Source organism: Portunus trituberculatus, chromosome 38, assembly GCF_017591435.1.
Source record: "Portunus trituberculatus isolate SZX2019 chromosome 38, ASM1759143v1, whole genome shotgun sequence".
Classification (NCBI taxonomy): Eukaryota; Metazoa; Arthropoda; class Malacostraca; order Decapoda; family Portunidae; genus Portunus; species Portunus trituberculatus.
The window spans coordinates 25,046,543-25,066,740 of NC_059292.1; the positions used below are offsets into that span (position 1 = coordinate 25,046,543).

Consider the following 20,198-nt stretch of genomic DNA (forward strand, 5'->3'; position numbering starts at 1 on the left):
GATCTTGATGCTACAGGTGACACAGAATTTCTTCTGAGTCAGGCCTTTGTATCGGCAGCGCCTGTGTTGTCCATGAGAGGCTTGATCTTGATCTTTATTCTACAGGTGTCTCAGGATTTCTCCTGAGGCAGGCCTTAGTACCAGCAGCTCCTGGTGTATTCAAAAGCCTGTCAGCTTGCATGATACGGTGGGGCTTTCAAATTTGGAAAAAATTACCTGGATAAAACTTCGTTAAAGCGAGTTTGGTGTTCGTTAAACGAGCAGATGGTAGTAAAACAAAACCTTCGTTGTAGCGAAATTTCGTTGTGTGAACCTTCGTTAAACGGGGGTTATCTGTATATATATATATATATATATATATATATATATATATATATATATATATATATATATACAGTAAGGTCCTGAGTTACGTCAGAGTTACGTTCCTGAAACATGACGTAAGTCAATTTTGTACGTAACTCGAGTTTTTGTACTTTCAAAGCATATTATCGAGTTTTCAACCAATAATTTTTATGGTTATTCAGGTAAGTAAAGGTTATATTGTTATATTGGTATATTATTTACAACTATGTAGGAATATATTGATTAGGGCCGCGAACGTGAAGGACTGCAAGTTGCCGAGAGGGGAGGCCTGAGGCCGCCAGAAGGTGGGCAGGTCGAATGTTGTGACAACATGGGAGCTTTGTGGCGGTAGGAGTAGAAGCGTTATATAAGTAAAGGTTATATTGTTATATTATTTACAAGTATGTAGGAATATGAAACACAAGCTTGTTTTTGTTGTTGATTAGGGCCGAACGAAGGACTGCATGTTGCCAGAGGGTGTGGACGCCTGAGGCCGCCAGGAGGGTGGGCAGGTCGAATGTTGTGACGCCCAGGGCGGACAGCTGGGAGCGTGGTGCAGTGCGGTGGGAGTAGAAGCGTGGGCAGCGGGCAGGAAATGCAATAGGAAAGGGCAATAGGGATCAGCAGACAGGCGCAGACGGTGCAAGTGAGCTGCAAGTGTCGTGTGGCCCAGGCGAAGGCTCCGGAGTTGTTATTGTTGTGATAGGTGGGTGAGCCCTCAAGGTCGTCAACCTCCCGTTGTCATGGTAACGGGCTTCCCATTTTCTTCTTCACTCCCTTACACACAGCTGCTGCCTCCTTCTCATGTCTTTTAATTATGTCCAATTTTTCTTGTAGCGTAATGGTTTTCCTTTTCTTAGCATCACTGCTATCACTCAGGAGTTTTCTTTTTGGTGCCATTGAGCAAGATACTAAGATAGTCAGCAAACGCAGATGTAGGAACACTCTTGCCAGGGGCGACGGTGTGGTGGAACTGAGGTACGTAGTGTTATTGTATTCAAGCATGAGGTGGGCGGTGTGGCGGATAACCACTAGTGACGCCTGGTGGCCAACAATAACAATAAACCCCGCGCTTTATGATTTATAAATTTTCAATTTTTTAAATCTTAAATTGCCTTATAGTGAACTGACGTAAGTGCGAGTTTGACGTAACTCGAGACCGACGTAATCCAGGACCTTACTGTATATATATGTATATATATATATATATATATATATATATATATATATATATATATATATATATATATATATATATATAACCCCAACCCCACTTAACGAAGGTTCACACAATGAAATTTCGCTACAACGAAGCTTTCCTTTTACTACCATCTGCTCGTTTAACGAACACCAGACTCACTTTAACGAAATTTTATCTAGGTAATTTTTTTCCAAGTTTGAAAGCCCCGCCGTATCACATGCAAGTTGACAGGCTTTTGAATACACCAGCGCCTCTCATGGACAAAACGCTCACTACTCACTCCCCTTAGTTCAAAACAATAACAGCGTCAGCAGGAGCTTGTCTTCTCTCACTCTACATGCCACCAAAACGCCCTGCAATGTTGCCTAGCGTTGCTAAGAAGACCAGGAAGTCTCTTACTCTCGAATTGAAGCTGGATATTATATACAGACACGAGAGAGGCGAGAAAACTAATAGCATTGCTTCCCACCATGGCTTGACTCCATCTACTGTCTACCATTTTCAAGTCAGCAGACTCTATTAAGAAGGCTGGTGAGATCATATCTTCCTTGCAAGCTAAAAGAACCATCTGAACTCGTGACTTTGCAATGGATAAAATGGAAAGCCTTGTGGAAATGTACATAAGTTTAGTATGCAGTACAATGATGCGCCCTTTGTTTACATTCCACAGGTTGCCAGCTAGCGTATTTCCCGCTCCACTCTCCCTCCCTTCATAAATTTAAGATCATCAACATTATAAAGTTACTTACATACATTAGTGTACATTATAATGACTTAGTCTTAAATTAAACTGCTTAAATGTTTAACTTCATAATTTTTACTTTCTTTAAACCTTTTACTGTACTATGATGCACTCTCGCTTTGTTTACTTTCAAGGAAAGCTCAAGTCAGGGGTCAAACTTGTTATAATTGGTTCGCTTAATGAAAATTCGCTTAACGAAGGGATTTTTAGGAACGTAACCCCTTCTTTAAGTGGGGATTGCCTGTATATATTTACATCTACGTATCAAGATTCCATTAATTTGAGATTATAGCATCATTCCAATTAACAAGAAATTTAATTTTATCATTAAAGTTTTGATTAGAAACCATAGATCTTAATTTGACTAAAAATTGACACTAGAGGATAATGATGCGTTTCGTCTGACTCAAGGTGACGGAAAGAGTAGACGAATCTGAAATGCCTAGCCTAATTTAAAGAGTTAGTAAACACAATTTCTTGCTATATTCATCCTTATATATATATATATATATATATATATATATATATATATATATATATATATATATATATATATATATATATATATATTGTTAGTGTGCCTTAGGTTAAGTTACCTATCTATTTCTTTTACCCAGTTTCGCTCTCCTTGGACCAGTGGTTGAGTGGGCAACTAGTAATAACATACCATATTGTACATTAGTTTAAGTTCTTTTGTATTCATTATTAGTTAATAAGAGTGTATTTCTTTAATATGTTATGTGTTGTAGGTAGGGATGTTAGTGAGTAAGGATGAAATTCTTTATATTTGTAGTATAGTGTTCCCTCGCTATTTCGCGGTTCAACTTTCGCGGCTTCACTGTTTTGTGGTTTTGATACATACTCATAGATACGTTCTGTGGATTTTTCACTATATCATGGGGTCTGTGGTGTCACTTACAAACTCTGTACGTACAGTAATTCGGTAAGTTGGTGTGTAATAACGATGGCAATGTACGTAAAGCACTGTACATGTATTGTTCGTATACATATGCAGCCTCACCCTTGTTGTATCCAAGGCCCATAGAATAGAAGGTTGACCTATGCGCATCTCTAAGGGGAAAAGAGCTGGGGCTAGTGACGTCAGTGGGTTCATCAACAGGGGAGCTTCCTCCCAGGACGTGTCTTTCTTGCATGGAAACCTCACGCTTTCCCTCTGCCCGCTGAGCAAATCATACTTACCTGGCAGAGGAGACAAGTTTTGTGAAGGCTTCTCTGCCTCCTATTGCTGCCCCACACCCTCTACTTGCCAGCAGGTTTCTCTCTCTCTCTCTCTCTCTCTCTCTCTCTCTCAACACTGTCAGAGCTCTCTCTTTCTCTCTTTGACCATTGTATCATTATCATATTTAATGATATCAATACTCTTGCTGTTATAAATTATTATTATTATTATTATTATTACTATCATTAAACATTTGCTCTTATTATTATTAATATTAATATAGTGTTGTTGTTTTCGTTATTATTATTATTTCATTTTTATGTTACATATATAACTGAGGCAATTTATATCTATACAAGTAACTGAATGGGGACCTCTCAATAACTAGACATCAGAAATTTACTTCTCAATAACTAGACATCAGAAATTTACTTCTCAATAACTAGACATCAGAAATTTACTTCTCAATAACTAGACATCAGAAATTTACTAATGTCTTAAGGTGCAAATTACCAGGGAGAGAGAGAAGAACGTGAACACCTACCCAGCAGCTTGCTAATTGAACCAACATCCCCGCTCAGACCTCTTGTGAACCCGTTGATGTCACGGATGCTCATATTAGACCCATTTTGAATGCCTTGTAGGTCAACCTTCTATTCCATGCTGTTGACTGTTTCACATATTGTATCTTAGTGTTGTGTTCGTGATAACTTTTTTTGTTTAAGCAGTGATTCATTAAGCCCTTACAATGCCATCTAAGCTCTGTGCCCCTGCACTTCCTCTAGTGAGCCCAAGAAAAAGAGGAAGATGATGACCATCAGTGAAAAAGTTGAGTGTTACGTATCATGTGAGAGAGAGAGAGAGAGAGAGAGAGAGAGAGAGAGAGAGAGAGAGAGAGAGAGAGAGAGAGAGAGAGAGAGAGTAAATGTATAATTACTGTATAAGGTTTTATAATTAAATAGATTTTAAGTAAAATACTGTATATGTAAAGTATAAATACTGTTTACATATTTTAAACATTCTGGTACCCACACACACACATACACCAAAATTCCTGGGGGGAAGGGGGTCGCAAATCCTACTTTGCAGTTTTTCACCTTTCGCGGGGGGTTCTGGTATCCATTAACCGTGATAAACGAGTGATCACTGTATTAAGTAAGTTTTGCTGGACGATACGTTGTCCACCTAAGGCGCCGGCAGTCTTTAAAACAGTGGGCGCGCTTGACCTCACTCTCACTTGCTCGTTTCTGGAGGTCAAGCTGGGTCACCAGAGGAGGCCTGCCACCTCCAGCTGGGAAGGCCACGTGGACCACTGGAGTGCACATGGTGTGAGTAATGGCTAAGGTATAAGCCACCAAGGTATGTGTTTGTGTACTTTTGCTAACAATAGGATGTTTTAGGTTGTTTGTGCCTACAAATAGAGGTTATACATGAGTTCGTCAAATCTTTTTGCAATTGTATTAGTATTTTCAAGGTTTTAGGATTCTGCTGGTGTCCGCATTCTTTCCACCCGTATCTTTTCCATGCTGGGTGGTGTGTCATTACGAGCCATGTTGGTTATAGTTTTCTTTGTTCTTAGTTTTTTCTTTGCATGTGGTCAGTAATATCAAGGACCATGTGAGTACGGAGAGTTGTGGGAGTGTTATCCAAGCTTTTTTTTTTGTGTGTGATATTTTGTCTTTCTTTCACTGTAAGTTGTAAAAAGTAAGTTATGACTAGATTAAATAAATTGTAAGTTAGGTTAATGAGTATTTCCGTTGCCTTTGCTTCTTTCATTTTGTTTTAAACTTTCTTTTCCGTGCAGTTCCCTGAACCTGGAATAAATTAAATTTTGGGTGAACTAACCCTTTGAAAAGTGGGGAACGTGACAATATACAGTAATACTCCGCTTAACGAATGTTCATCTAACGAATTTCCGGTTTAACATACTATATAAAGTTAGACCAAAAAGTCCGCATAACGTACAACCACATCCGTTTTAGCGAATTTTCTGGGTTTGAATTTGCCGGGTGAGGGACCGAACGCGACAGCTTCGTTGTGATTGTCTGGCTCCCCACCTGTCTCTAGCGCTCCTGGAGCTGGATCCAAGATTCTTTAACAACCTGAGAGCAAACTCCTGCCGCGAAATGGCTTCCATGAACGCTTGGAGGGACGGTGACGAGGTTGCTCTGAGGTTGCTGGGAACATCACCTCTGGAGGTGGTGTTACTATCTTATATATGTTCACAAAACAACATTTCTATTAGCTTTTTACAAACCTTGCCCCAAGAAAGGATTGTTTTGTTATGCATAAAGTGAAATCTTACATGGAATACCAAAAAATAAAGCAGAGATGATGAGATCGGCCACAGACGGAGGAGACTCCGGCGACTTGGTCGCTTCTTCTTCTTCTTGTGACCTTTATTAGCTTGGCTACCGCGGTATTTCATTAGTAATTCACTATCACTCAGTGCCACGGAGTCCAGGTTATCCTCATGACATGAGCGTATATGAATACTAAGATATGATATCCATTATAGCAGGCAATAGAGGAGTGAAAACAAATGTAATATCGTGGTGAAAGATAACACGCCAAGCTAAAAAGGTCACAAGAAGAAGAAGAAGTGGCCAAGTCACAGGAGTCTCCGCCGTCTGTGGCCGATCTCATCATCTCTGCTTTATTTTTTGGTGTTTCATTAAGATTTCACTTTATACATTACAAAACAATCCTTTCTTGGGGAGCAAGGCTTGTAAAACGCTAATAGTAATATATATATATATTTTTTTTAACCCATGTGGTATGTTGGGGACCAGCCCAGAACGCATACCCCCTATTTCCATTATTTCCTATGGGAAAATTACGTCCGCTTAACAAATTTCCGCTCTACGAACAGCTTTGACACCCCCTATCCTGTTCATTAAGTAGTATTACTGTATATATATATATATATATATATATATATATATATATATATATATATATATATATATATATATATATATATATATATTCTTGCCAAATAATAACATCCCTAAAGTATTAATCCTAATGCATCTACACAATAAATGTGGTTTCCATAATGTTCCAAAGCAGGGCAATACCTTAAGAACAATCTAGAACACACCCACTCCACAGTATCAATGCAATAAAAGTTACTTCCTCAATGGCTCACCTATCAAAGCTGCCTCCATACACAAGGAAGAGTGCCTGTGTGAACCAGTCACACTTGTCACATGGGCCATGAAGAACACTGGTTTGTGTGTACTTGAGCACATCCATCAGGTTCTCTCTGATGCTTCCACTGGCAATAAGGAGCTGCAGTTCACTTCCATACCTGTAAGAAATATACACATTTCACCTTTCCATAAAAACACAAATAAAAATCCTTATATTGCCAAAATGTTTTTAGAAAGTAAAGTCTGTTAAATAAGCCCAAGGAGTCAATGAGAGCTTTGAACATCTTTTCATAGTACAGTTACTTAGTAAATTCCAAACACAGTTTCATCTAAAGAAATGTCTGTCATTTAATTCTTACAATTCCTTTTCTTTTCTGTCATATTCATAAATAAATTTCTAATTACAATGCAATACTCTACCATAAAAAATTCAATTGGTTTTTAAACTTTTATGTGAAGTGGTCAGAGCATGCACAAACTCACCGTAAGACAAGTTCAGAAGCAAGACAATGATACTCTGGAAGTTCTTGCAAGTCAGAACTTTTGCTCCTGTAGAGGCTCTGAAGACTCTCACTGCCAACTGGTGATGATGATGATCCTGAGGAAAAGCTCCATCCCTTAGAGGGAACAGTAGGAGAGGCAAGACCTAAGGCAGCTCCTGGGGAGGGAGGCTGAGGGACTTGGAACCCAGGCAGAAGTTCCTCAGGGCATGAAAGGAGAGCACGAACTGTTCGATCTATGAGGTCCATGACAAGCCAACTCTGCCAAGGGAGGGTGAGAGTTCATGTCCCATAAGTTAAATCGTAACATTTTTCCTCAAGATATCCAAGATTTATGTATAGTCAACAATGTAAAAATGGTGAAATGAAGCAAAAAGCACATAAGGTGTATACATCTTTTCATTACAAACACACATTTTCAAATAGAATTGGGGAAGAAAAAAAAAATCTTTTAGTTAATAACCAATACAAATATAGTGGCAGGTCAGTAGGGCTGGCCATACTTCATTCAAGCCTTGGTGATCAATTTAAGTAGATCAGCAATGCTTTTGACTTATATATATATATATATATATATATATATATATATATATATATATATATATATATATATATATATATAAGGCAACCCGCTTAACGAAGGGGTTACGTTCCTAAAAAACCCTTCGTTAAGCGAAATTTTGTTAAGCGAACCGATTATAACAAGTTTAACCCCTGACTTAACTTCCATTGAGAGTAAACAAAGCGAGAGTGCATCATAGTACAGTGAAAGGTTTGATGAAAGTAAAAATAATGAAGTTGAACATTTAGGCAGTTTAATTTAAGTCATTATAATGTACACTAATGTATGTATGTACGTAACTTTATAATGTTGATGATCTTAAATTTATGAAGGAAGGGAGAGTGAAACGGGAAAGACACTAACCGGCAACCTGTGGAATGTAAACAAAGGGTGCATCATTGTATCACATACAAAACTTATGTACCACATTTCCACAAGGCTTTCCATTTTGTCCATTGTAGAGTCACGAATTCACGTGGTTCTTTTAGCTTGCAAGGAAGATACGGTCTCACCAGCCTTCTTAATAGAGTCTGCTGACTTGAAAATAGTAGAGATAGTAGATGGAGTCAAGATAGTGGCGAGCAATGCTATTAGTTTTCTCGCCTCTCTCGTGTCTGTGAATAATATCCAGCTTCACTTTGAGAATAAGAGACTTCCTGGTCTTCTTAGCAATGCTAGGCGACATTGCAGGGCGTTTTGGTGGCATGTAGAGCGAGGGAAGACGAACTGCTGCTGACGCTGTTATTGTTTTGAACAGGGGGAGTGAGTGGTGCACGTGTTGTCCACGAGAGGCGCTGGTGTATTCAAAAGCCTGTCGGCTTGCGTAATACGGCGGGGCTTTCAAACTTGGAAAAAATTACCTGTATAAAACTTCGTTAAAGCGAGTTTGGTGTTTGTTAAACGAGCAGATGGTAGTAAAAGGAAACCTTCGTTGTAGCGAAATTTTGTTGTGTGAACCTTCGTTAAGCAGGAGTCACCTGTATATATATATATATATATATATATATATATATATATATATATATATATATATATATATATATATATATATACACACACAAGAGGGGAAAGCTGGCCAAGGAAAAGAAAAAAAAAAAAAAAAAGAAAAAAAAAAAGACCCACTAAGTTACCAGCCCAATTGTAGGTCAAATAGTTAGCCAAAAGACGAACAAATGTCTTGAAACTTTGCCCTGAAACCTCGCTCTTAAATTAAATCAAGTCAAAAGGAAGTTGGAAATGCAGTCACAAGCAAAAATATCTAGAGTTTATCAGAGAGAGGTATAAAAGATAGAGATTACTGCTTAACTCTTGCGGTTAGTCAATCGGACGGAATAGGGATGAGAGGAAGAAAGCATTGTGCAATGAGGCCACAGGAGGGAAAGCATGCAGTTAGCAAGATCAGTAGGGCAGTTAGCATGACAATAGCAGTACAGAATAGCAAGAGATGTAACATTTCAGTGGTGAGAAAGAGGCCAAAGACAGTTAGTCAAAGGAACAGGGTGCATGAGACGAAAAGTTTTTTATTCTATCCTATCTAATAAAGCTGTGTGAGTGGAGTCCCCCCCAAAAAAAATACATGTGAAGAGTACTCCATACAAAGATGGATAAGGCCCTTGTACAAAGTTAGCAGTTGGAGGAGCAAGAAAAATTGGCGGAGACGCCTCAGGATGCCTAACTTCATAGAAGCAGTTTTAGCAAAAGATAAGATGTGAAGTTTCCACTTTAGATTATGAGAAAATGACAGACCAAGGATATTCAGTGTAGAAGAGGGGGACAGCTAAGTGTCAATGAAGAAGAGGGGATAGTTATCTGGAAGGTTGTGTTGAGTTGATGGATGGAGAAATTGAGTTTTTGAGGTATTGAATAGAGATGTACCGATGGATCGGTATCGGTATCGGTATCGGAATCGGCGGTATTGGCCCTTTTTTTAGGTATCGGTATCGCTATCTGCTTATTTCATGCCAATACTTCAGATACCTAAAAGGAATTTTCTACTTAGTTCGATATAAGATATTGATGATACCAAATTAATAAAATATGACGTATTAAGTTTCCGTGGTGATTACCATATGTCATAGAATACTGTTTTCTGTGGTAATAAGCCACAACCTTTAAATTGGACATGTATGAAACGCGTATAGGCTGAACACCGGCATCCTGTCACACGGTCGGTCATGAGTCACCACGCATTTTTTAATTTTTTTATTTATACCATGTGGGCTTTTCACGGGAATTTATGGGCTAAAGGATACTTTTAGGGTACCTCCTATCTCAAAGCCCACCCGCTAGGAAACTGTTGCCCTGAGTGAGGAAGCCCAACCTGCACTCAGACCGTGGACAGGATTCAAACCCGTGCGCTTGGAGACCACTCGGATCCCAAAGCATGCATGGTTCCACTGTACCACGGCGGCCCCAATAAGTAGATCTCTCAGTCAGACACTGCTCCCCCACCCACACAAAGTTCACACAGGTGAAAAGCTTATGTTTTTTAACTATAATCTAAGAATGTCAAACTTCAGATATTGAGAATCCAAAAATGATTTTATATATATATATATATATATATATATATATATATATATATATATATATATATATATATATATATATATATATATATATATATATATATATATATATATATATATATATATATATATATATATATATATATATATATATATATATATATATATATATATATATATATATATATATATATATATATATATATATATACAGTAAAGTCCCGGGTTATGTCGGTCTCGAGTTACGTCAAACTCGTAGTTACGTCAGTCCACTATAAGGCAATTTAAGATTAAAAAATTGAAAATTTATAAATCGTAAAGTGCGGGATTTATTGTTATTGTTGGTGGTTGCCCGCCACACCGCCCGCCTCACGCTTGAATACAATAACACCCTGCCTCAGTTCCACCACACCATCGCCCCTGGCAAGAGTGTTATCCTACTTCTGCGTTTACTGACTCAAGTTCTTAGTATCTTGCTCAATGGCACCAAAGAAAACTTCTTAGTGACAGCAGTGATGCTAAGAAAAGGAAAACCATTACGCTACAAGAAAAAGAGGACATAATTAAAAGACATGAGAAGGAGGCAGCAGCTGTGTGTGAGGGAGGAAGAAGAAAATGGGAAGCCCGTTACCATGACAACGGGAGGTTGACGACCTTGAGGGCTCGCACACCCATCACAACAATAACAACTCCGGAGCCTTCGCCTGGGCCACACGACACTCGCAGCTGACTTGCACCGTCTGCGCCTGTCTGCTGATCCCTATTGCCCTTTCCTATTGCATTTCCTGCCCGCTGCCCACGCTTCTACTCCCACCGCACTGCACTCGCCCCAGCTGTCCACCCTGGGCGTCACAACATTCGACCTGCCCACCCTCCTGGCGGCCTCAGGCGTCCACCCCTCTCTGCAACCTGCAGTCCTTCGCGTTCGTGGCCCTAATCAACAACAAAAACAAGCTTGTGTTTCATATTCCTACATAGTTGTAAATAATATAACAATATAACCTTTAACTTACCTGAATGACCATAAACAATGATTGGTTGAAAACTCCATAATATGCTTTGAAATGTCGGAAACTCGAGTTACGTACAAAATCGACTTCGTCATGTTTCAGGAACGTAACTCTGACGTAAACCGAGACCTTACTGTATATATATATATATATATATATATATATATATATATATATATATATATATATATATATATATATACACACACACACACACACACACACACACACACACACACACACACACACATATATATATATATATATATATATATATATATATATATATATATATATATATATATATATATATATATATATACACACACACACACATATATATATATATATATATATATATATATATATATATATATATATATATATATATATATATATATATATATATATATATATATATATATATATATATATATATATATATATATATATATATATATATATATATAGTTAGGCATTTTGCATTATTGTAAATAACAGCATATTCTTATTTGATTTATAATTAACAGTGCTAGTGCTAGCCTTTTCCAAGATATCATACTGGAATAGGTGGAAGCTCGAATTATATATGTATATTAATTTTAATGCAAGTTTAATTTTTGAGTTACTTGTGTTAACCTAAGGATGTAAAAATTCCATAACTAAGAAAGTAACGATTCTGTTTTGTAATCATGTGCATTGTGTATAATTTGTTGCATATTAATTATTTAAGATCATAGCAATACACTAGAAATTTAGAATAAACTAAACTTTTTCTATTTAATTGAAAAGATTAGGTGAAAGCTCATTTTTCTGAATTGGTCTACTAATGTGTAATGAATTAATATCAAAGGATGTCAGATTTAATTAAAGAGAAACATACACAACAAAATGAGTTTCTTTTGCTAATTTTTTGTGTCTATTTTACAATTTTAATAATTTAAAAAATATTTTTGATTGCCAAAATATCGTCAATAAAAAATTAATAATGAAAATGCACAAGACCAAATGGTCACTAAAGGAGTAAGAAGTAAGAATTTAAAATAACTGATAAGAATCAGAAGACTGAGAAGATATTCATTCCAATTACTGAGTAATTTACCTTTGCAAATGGTTTCAAAAAGCTTCTAGAATTGTTCCTTTTCACAAACATTCTCAGAAGGACTTACAGCATCCCCCAAAACAAAGCCTCCCATCTGATAATGCTCGCCTTCCACCAACTCATCCTGGTGTCCAGTGCAGTAATCACTATAAGTAGTAGTATCGGTATCGGCCAAATTAGGTGGTATCGGTATCGGTATTGGAATCAGCCAAAATTTTGGTATCGGTACATCTTTAGTATTGAACACTATTTAGTTTTCTCTGCCCCAATCAGAAATCTTAGAAAGATCAGAAGTCAGGCATTCTGTGGCATCCCTGCATGATCTGTTGACTTCCTAAAGGTTTGGTCGTCTCTGAAAAGATGTGGAAAGGTGTAGGATGGTATCATCAATGTAAAGGCGGGTTCACACGTGTCAATATGTGACTGAAATTGCAAATTGGAAGAGTTTCTGACTGAATATATTGGTGCGTAGTCACTAGAAAAACCAATCGCAAAACAAGACCAACATGTCAGTCTTGTTCAGTCGATTCACGACTTTGTTTACATTGTGACGTCACGGAGAAAGGTTTGAAAATGTGGTGTTGGTATAAAGAAGATTTTGAAGTTGGTAAGGGAAAAAGAGCACATCTGGGACCCTAAAAGTTAATTCTTCAGCAAAAAAGCTTAAGCAAATCAGCATTCAACAAGATAGCTGCCACTCTCCGATGACTGCTTTCCTCTATGCAAGGTGTTGTTAGAAGTGAAGATTGAATACTTGTGATGATTTTATTTTATCACAGTTGTCATAGTCTCCAGAGGAAGACATCTTGTTGAGTAGTTATTCATTTACATTCACTTCCTGCCAACCAGCCAATGCTTCCTAGTCACTATGTGTATACATGTTCCAACAAAAAGGGCTCAGTCAATACTTCTAGCGACTTGCAATTTCAGTCGCATTTTGAGACCTGTGAACCCACCTTAAGACTGGATAGGGCAAGAAGTTTGGTTAAGAAGATAACTAATAAATAACAGAAAGAGGGTGGGTGACAGGATAGAAACCTGAGGAACACCACTGTTAATAAATTTAGGAAAATAGTGGCCGTCTACCACAGCAGCAATATAGAACTGGCAGAGGCAAAACACCAAAAGCACCTCCATTTTGGGGGATCTCAAGGAAGGATTGGAGAAATAGGACAAGATATAGATACAAGATTGTGATTGGAGGAACTCAACAGAGAAGATCGGGTAACAGCATAAGCAGAAGGATTAGAGATAAGGAAAAGGTCAAGAATGTTGGGCATATCTCCAAGACAGTCAGGAATAAGAGTTGCTCTAGGTCATGGAGGATAACAAAGTTGAAGGCTAGTTCACCATGAAGGTCAGTGAAGGGTGAGGAAAGCCAAAGCTGGAGATGAACACTGAAATCTCCAAGGATGCAGATCTCTGCAAAATGATAGAGAGATAGGATGTGCTCCAATGAGTTATTGTATCATATCAGTCATTCAATCTCTAGTGATGACCTCTCATGGGCAATTTATCCTACCTTTAGATTGATTTCTTTTTCTATTACAAAAATTTCCTTAATATGCAAAAAATGGTTAAGTTATGTCACACTTAAAAGATCTTTTTAAAATCATATATCACTAAAGTATGAAACTAAATGGAAATCTTATACAAGACAGTTTGTGTTATAATGCATGCTACCTTAATTTCTTCTCCAGATTTCAAGACAGAGCAGACAGCTTTGCGGCAGTGACTTAACCAACCCACATCATGCAGGCCGTGGCGTGTGTCTGATAGGAAGCGCCACACTTCATTTTGCTTCTTATGCATGGAGCGGATGGGCTTCTCAGGAATGTAATCTCTTGGGGGAGGATACTGACTGAAGAGTACAGGCTGTAGAAAAGGGTAGGTCTAATGCACATGAAATAAAATTAATAAATAAAGAGAGAGGTAAATCAACGATATAAACTTCATTTACCTTCCATTTTCAAATCTGGGTACTTGACTAATCTGCCCATACATGGGGATTGAATCACAATTGTAATGACATTATTCATTACTACCATTATCATAAGAAAATACAAGTGATTTGATCTCTTTACAAGACTGTGAGCCACTGCTTCTCACCTCAGGATATATTTTTTACAACAAAAGTTATCTTATAATGATTCTGTATATAGCTCATAACTGGTTTCTTGACGACATGGAAATTCCTGAGTAAAATAATGCATCCACTAGCTAAGTATTCTTACTGCATGGTCCCAATATGTAAACCAATCAACAATCTTAGCCTGAAATTTGAAAACCTTAGGGGTTTCATATGGATTCCTTCCCTACAACAGAAATCCTGAACAGACCTCAATGATTTCCACTAAAGAATATAACAATAAGTTGAGATAATGCTGCAAAACATTTGAGAATGCAGTGGTCATTACAATCCAGCGAGTTATGGTGTTGATAAAATCCAAGATCTAGCCCCTCAGTGCCTGGAACACTCACTGTGTTGGAGGGAGTGATGTTGTCTAAGGTGTGTGGTGGCAGCAACTTCTCACCACTGCCACCAAGTAAATATGACTTCACCAGAATGTGGTTGCGAAGGATGGAGTTTTCATCTACAGAAATAGCATCGCCTTCTCCAATCCTCATTTGCTTTTGTTGTGCAAGAAGTTGTTCCTTCAAATGTAAATATGTAAGTTTGAGACAAAATTTAGTAAAAATCCTGAAACTTCTTGCAAGCCACATGATGTAAATATTATGGTAGTGTGCATGATAAAAGTAGCTCACAAGTAGCTTGTAGGACCATGTACACCAAATTCACAGTACATATCCTGGTACTCACTTCAAATTTCAAATGAATCTATTTGTACTGAATTCCATCATACATGAAATTATAAAACAGTTTATATTTTTTACAGTCTTACTATCATTATCAATGTCAGATATTTGTAAGGAAGAAAGTAATGGAAACACTTATATAGACAAGGCTCAACAATACCATTCATACACACTACCTGATATCCCATGGAAGCTTGGAGGAATGCCACAGCATCTGGGACAGCTGTAGCAGAGACCAGAAGTTGCTGGATGATGGTGTGAAGTTCAGACTGAAGCTCACCAGGAGAGAAGAGTGCCTCATAAAGTGGCTCCTGCAGACCCTCTCGGCTAAAGACCAGACGAGTGCCTGAGTGTCTCATAGAGTTCAGCTATCAGTAATGGTTTCTCAAGGTCAATCTATCCTACCTGCAGATCAATTCTTCCAGATACAGGTAACTCTCGACTTACGCGATAGATGCGTTGCAAGAGGCATCACGTATATCAAAATTTGCGTAAAACAAACAAGTAATTCTCATAAGAAACAATAGATAATAGGGGAGATGCAGGATGTGGTCCGAAAAAATTTGTACAAAATACTCTATTTATTTGGCTAAATTAACATGTTTTTATTATTTACCATTCTAAATACTAGAAGAGTATTTAAAGTAAAGGGAAAAGCAAGAAATAATAAGAGAAAACAACAAAACAAAGAATACGTAAACACAACACTCACTGCATCACTGCCTTTACCACTCACACCACAGTCAGTCACCATCTTCCTCTGAGCTTTACCACTTTATCAAAAATCCACTTATCAAAAATAACCCCACATGCAGAAGATGAAGGACGTTTTGGGGCCATCTTGGTGAATTATAGGCAGATTGAAGAAATTCCGTCTGTACTCAGTGCTGGCAAACTGCAAATGAGGCACAAGAAGAGCGGAGCTCCCACCTATCCGCTATCTGCGGAACTCTCTGGCGCACAGTTTGAAATTGCATCTGGCGCTCAGTTTGAAAATGTGGTTGGACCAAATCGCATATAAGTAAACTGATCGCGGAAATTAAATTAATTATAATATTTTTTCGGTCACGTTATAACAAAAAAGCGTAAATCAAACACGCATAAATCGAGTTACCTGTACTTCAGAAGACTCATGACATAAATCTATATCTGTAGTATGATCCACTGTTTTCTGGCATCCCTATATCTGGATATGACAAAGAAAACATAATATATTTAATGGCCAACAATCCAAGTATTCATATTGATTCTTTTTTTCATGCAGTTATAAGTGATTTACTCAACTTATATCACAAACTAGTGATTACACTATATAAAGGTAACAAATATAAAAATGTAATGATAAGTACATGGAACTCAATAATGGATAGCTCAGGCACCATTCCAGTTTTATTTAACTCAATTCACAGGTAGCATATACAGTATCATTGCTAAGCAATCTGGGATGAAGGAGCAAAAAGAGAGGAAATATGAGGGAAAATGTTGGACAGCTCATACTTTAGAATATTCCACAACTACAATCGAGTAATAAATGAAAAAGGAGAAAAGTAAGGGAGACCTGTAAAACATGGATAACGGTTCTAACCTTGGAATGATGCGACAGTAATAGAAGAAGACATAGGAAATATGAGTAAATATGATAGATAGTGCAGGAAAGTTTTTACCTTGGAATGTGGCCAGGAGTGTCAGCAGTGGGGCAACTGCCTCCCCCATGGCCTCCTCCCTCTCATCTTGCAAGAGTGGCCGGCCCTGAGCTTGCTCCTCCCCTCTCACCACCTGGCTCAAGATATCCCACAGTGGGCGAACAATATTCAGGCTACCCAGCAGAGAACAACCTAAAAGAAGATATTGAATTAGTGTGAAACATATCATCTGTTTATATGTGCACTATGAGAGTCAAAGACATAATTAGCGTGCAGCATCACCATGTTTGTTGAAGCAATGTCTAAGTCATTAACATGACAACTCTTTTAGTAGATAATTTTGCTTATAAATACCGATGTTGTAAAGAAAAGCTCTGATATTATACAGCATTATAGAAACAGAGACATCAGTCTTAAAGATGGCCATGAGAAGGAATAGCTGGCAAAGTGATAAAAGTAAAATGAGTCCAATCAAGATGAACAGCTAGACTTTGGTCAGCTTTGACTCTACTAAGTAAAATTCATGTATGAAAACATAAATGTCTTGTAAGTTACCTTGTTGGGATGAACAGATATGTGCAAGAATCCTTGAGGTAAGGCCACCCTTCCTCACTCGCTCTGGCATTACCCGACTCAAAGCAAGGGGTAGCACCCCTTCTCCCTCCAGCAGGAACACTCCCCTAAAGGAGACCAGCAGTGTGGTGAGCAGAGGGAGTGACTGAGGCACACTGAGGACAAGTGGCTCACAGGTTCTGCAACCGTCTCCTTGTGAAATCCTTGCATGTGATCCTGCTCGACTTCTTTCTTTAAGATGTCCAAGGAAACCCTCCATGAAAGGATGATCAATGCACACATGAATACCAATTGGGGAGGCAAGAAGGCTGCTGCAGATACTTATGCAGAGTCGCTTTAGATCAGAGCCAGCACACTTGCTTTTCATCAACAACAGGATCAGGTCCAGCACCTCACTGGCCAGATTACTTGAAATCCCAGACAATCCAGACTTTGAGCTTGGTTTTCTCTTCCTTCCCAAAAGTATGTACCTCTGACCCAAATGTGTTGAAGTAATAGCATCAAGTAGGAGCAACACGGCTCTGATGTAAGAGCAAAAAACTTTCAACTCTGAGTCTTCTTCTTTTGCTTGCCCTTCTTCAAGTCTACTTACTCCCTGTAGTAGTGTTTCTACAATACCAGCATCACAAACAACTGAACATCTTGCTTCATCCATACAGCAAAACCTGCACAGCATATCACAAATTTTTGAAGTTAGTAGTTTAGATATATTGTTATTTATTGCTTTAACCAGTGTCTGGAGTATCCCCTGAACAGTCACCAGTTCATCCTTATAAGGAACATTAACTGGGAAAAGCTTCCTTCCATCTAGAAAACTCAAGACAGTCAAAATAAGATTGGTACTGTGGATAAACTGCAAGTATGCAACAAAGCCTGCACTTAGAAATTCTTCACTTGCTTCTGAATGTGGGATAAAAATGCAGCTCTCCAAGTACTTGATGGAGAGAGACACAGAGTTCAGGAGCACCACTGAGTTGCTCTTCATGACAGCAAAGGTCTTAGTCCTGCCCCATTGCCCGTGCAGCCACCTTTTCAGCCACGAGGCATCAGGATCCACCACACTGTACATGTCCAGCACTGTCATCAGCTGCAGATCCCGACATGGAGGCTGCAGTGCCAAGAGTCTTATTGTGGCTTCTACCATGTCATCAACATATCTCTCAGGATATCTAATCCAAATGAGAGGTAATTCATTTTGAAATTCAATCAATATTTTAAGGATTCTTATAAAATTTCCAGAGGTCTTCAAATGAATCTTTTCTCCTCTGACAGGAATCTTAGCAACATGCTGCTTGGAAAAATAAAATCCTGCTACAGCATCTAGAAGGTTCAAATATGCTTCCTTAACAGCATTGTGCACCTGGGAGGTGAGCAGCCGGCAATGAACTTTCAAGGACTTGTCAAATATTTCATCACATTCTTCAAAAAGACAGTCCCTTAATCCCTTACGAATGTCAGGCCAGCCATCCTGCATCACTGGTTCCCCAGGGCTTACTGAAATAAGGATGTTCAATGAATCATTTCGTGACTCATATTCTCTCTTGCCCGTCAGGCTTTCTGCTATATTGTCATACTGAGCTGGGTGCAGGAACATAAGCCCAGACTGATTGAGGGAGGAATTTAGAGAGGATTCATTGGACTCATTCGGACTAACACTATATGTGGGATCATCATCATCATTACCAAACATTCCAGTTACAATCTCATCATCAAAATTTTCAGAAATGTTATGAATGGAGTTCTCAAGGCTTAACTTGGAATCTCTGACAAAGTCTGCATATCTAGAATCACCAAGAATTTTATCTACTAAGAAATCAACTGGATTTTCAGCATACATCTTTCCTTTTTGTTCTTGAAGATAATGGGATACATGTTCTTCAATAGTAATGGTTAAACTTTCTCGCATCCCCATCCTTAAGCTTTTGACCAGGTGTAACTTGTGAAAGGATGGATCCATGTCTGCTAAGTACATCAGCATTTCAGAGGTATTGTCAGCAGTACCTGCAAGGTATATCATGGGGTCCATATGAGTCAGCAGATCCTTCACCTGCTGCTTAGATCCTATTGTTTTGTCTTCACTGGCTTTGGTTTCCATGGTGCAGTGGAGTGGTCAGTCTGCCTCATTCAAACATTTGTGTCCTCACCAAACACAAATTACCTATAAGAGATACAATTATTATTGCCAGCCAAATTGTACATGGATGAATTAAAAGTTATCTGAACATAAACATTTTTTGCTTGGCCCTGTCCCACCCTAAAGCCCCACTTTCCCAACAGGTCACCATCTCTGTTTGTCCTGGAAGTGGGATACAGTAGAATGAATATGGACTCACTGTTGTTATGATCTATTTATATTTACGCTGTTTGAATAGTGGCCACGAACACATCCTAATTCCTCTTAATCTATTAAAAAAAGTAATAACTTCTGGGAGAGACGAACGGGGCATCATTCTACGATGAAAGTACGTTCACTGAAATATATATTGGTGCTCCCATAACCATTGTCGAGTCATAAATCACACTAAATAACACAGCGATACTACACCTCTATCGGCAGTGCCACAGCCACCTTCCTCTCCTCCCTCTACTCAGCCTACTGCAGGCAACAGCCAGTTGACACACATACACACACACAATCGTGACTACAAAGGAGCTATTATGGCCTAATCTGACCTAAGTGATGTCCTATAATTCTACGCTCATAATTATTTTTCTCGTAAGGATGCATAATTTTGAGACGAAAATTAAGAAACAGTATTGTTAAGATTCTGCAGACGCGCCCCGAGCCCCCGACGGCCTCCGGCAGCTGTTTCTGTTTTGTTTACTGTTTAGTGTTTATC

At 38.3% G+C, this 20,198-nt stretch overlaps 1 protein-coding gene and 1 long non-coding RNA gene across 4 annotated transcripts in view; one reads left to right on the top strand and one right to left on the bottom strand.

Moving 5' to 3' along the window:
• LOC123515135 overlaps window positions 1-14,542 on the top strand; it is a 27,198-nt gene extending 12,656 nt beyond the window's left edge. Inside the window, exon 2 of the long non-coding RNA XR_006677786.1 lies at window positions 14,026-14,542. This is a non-coding gene — a long non-coding RNA (uncharacterized LOC123515135). The remainder of the gene's footprint in view (window positions 1-14,025) is intronic.
• LOC123515134 (protein broad-minded-like) overlaps window positions 1-20,198 on the bottom strand; it is a 32,268-nt gene extending 12,070 nt beyond the window's left edge. For all 3 annotated transcript variants that reach the window (XR_006677785.1, XM_045273596.1, XM_045273595.1), the window contains exons 1-8: window positions 19,904-20,198; window positions 17,341-19,516; window positions 16,807-16,977; window positions 15,319-15,488; window positions 14,807-14,980; window positions 14,009-14,200; window positions 7,107-7,384; window positions 6,620-6,781 (exon numbers count right to left, since the gene is read on the bottom strand). Coding sequence is in view for 2 of the 3 variants with exons in the window: in XM_045273596.1 (XP_045129531.1) it covers window positions 6,620-6,781; window positions 7,107-7,384; window positions 14,009-14,200; window positions 14,807-14,980; window positions 15,319-15,488; window positions 16,807-16,977; window positions 17,341-19,453 (3,260 nt within the window). In the remaining variant the exon portion in view is untranslated. The remainder of the gene's footprint in view (window positions 1-6,619; window positions 6,782-7,106; window positions 7,385-14,008; window positions 14,201-14,806; window positions 14,981-15,318; window positions 15,489-16,806; window positions 16,978-17,340; window positions 19,517-19,903) is intronic.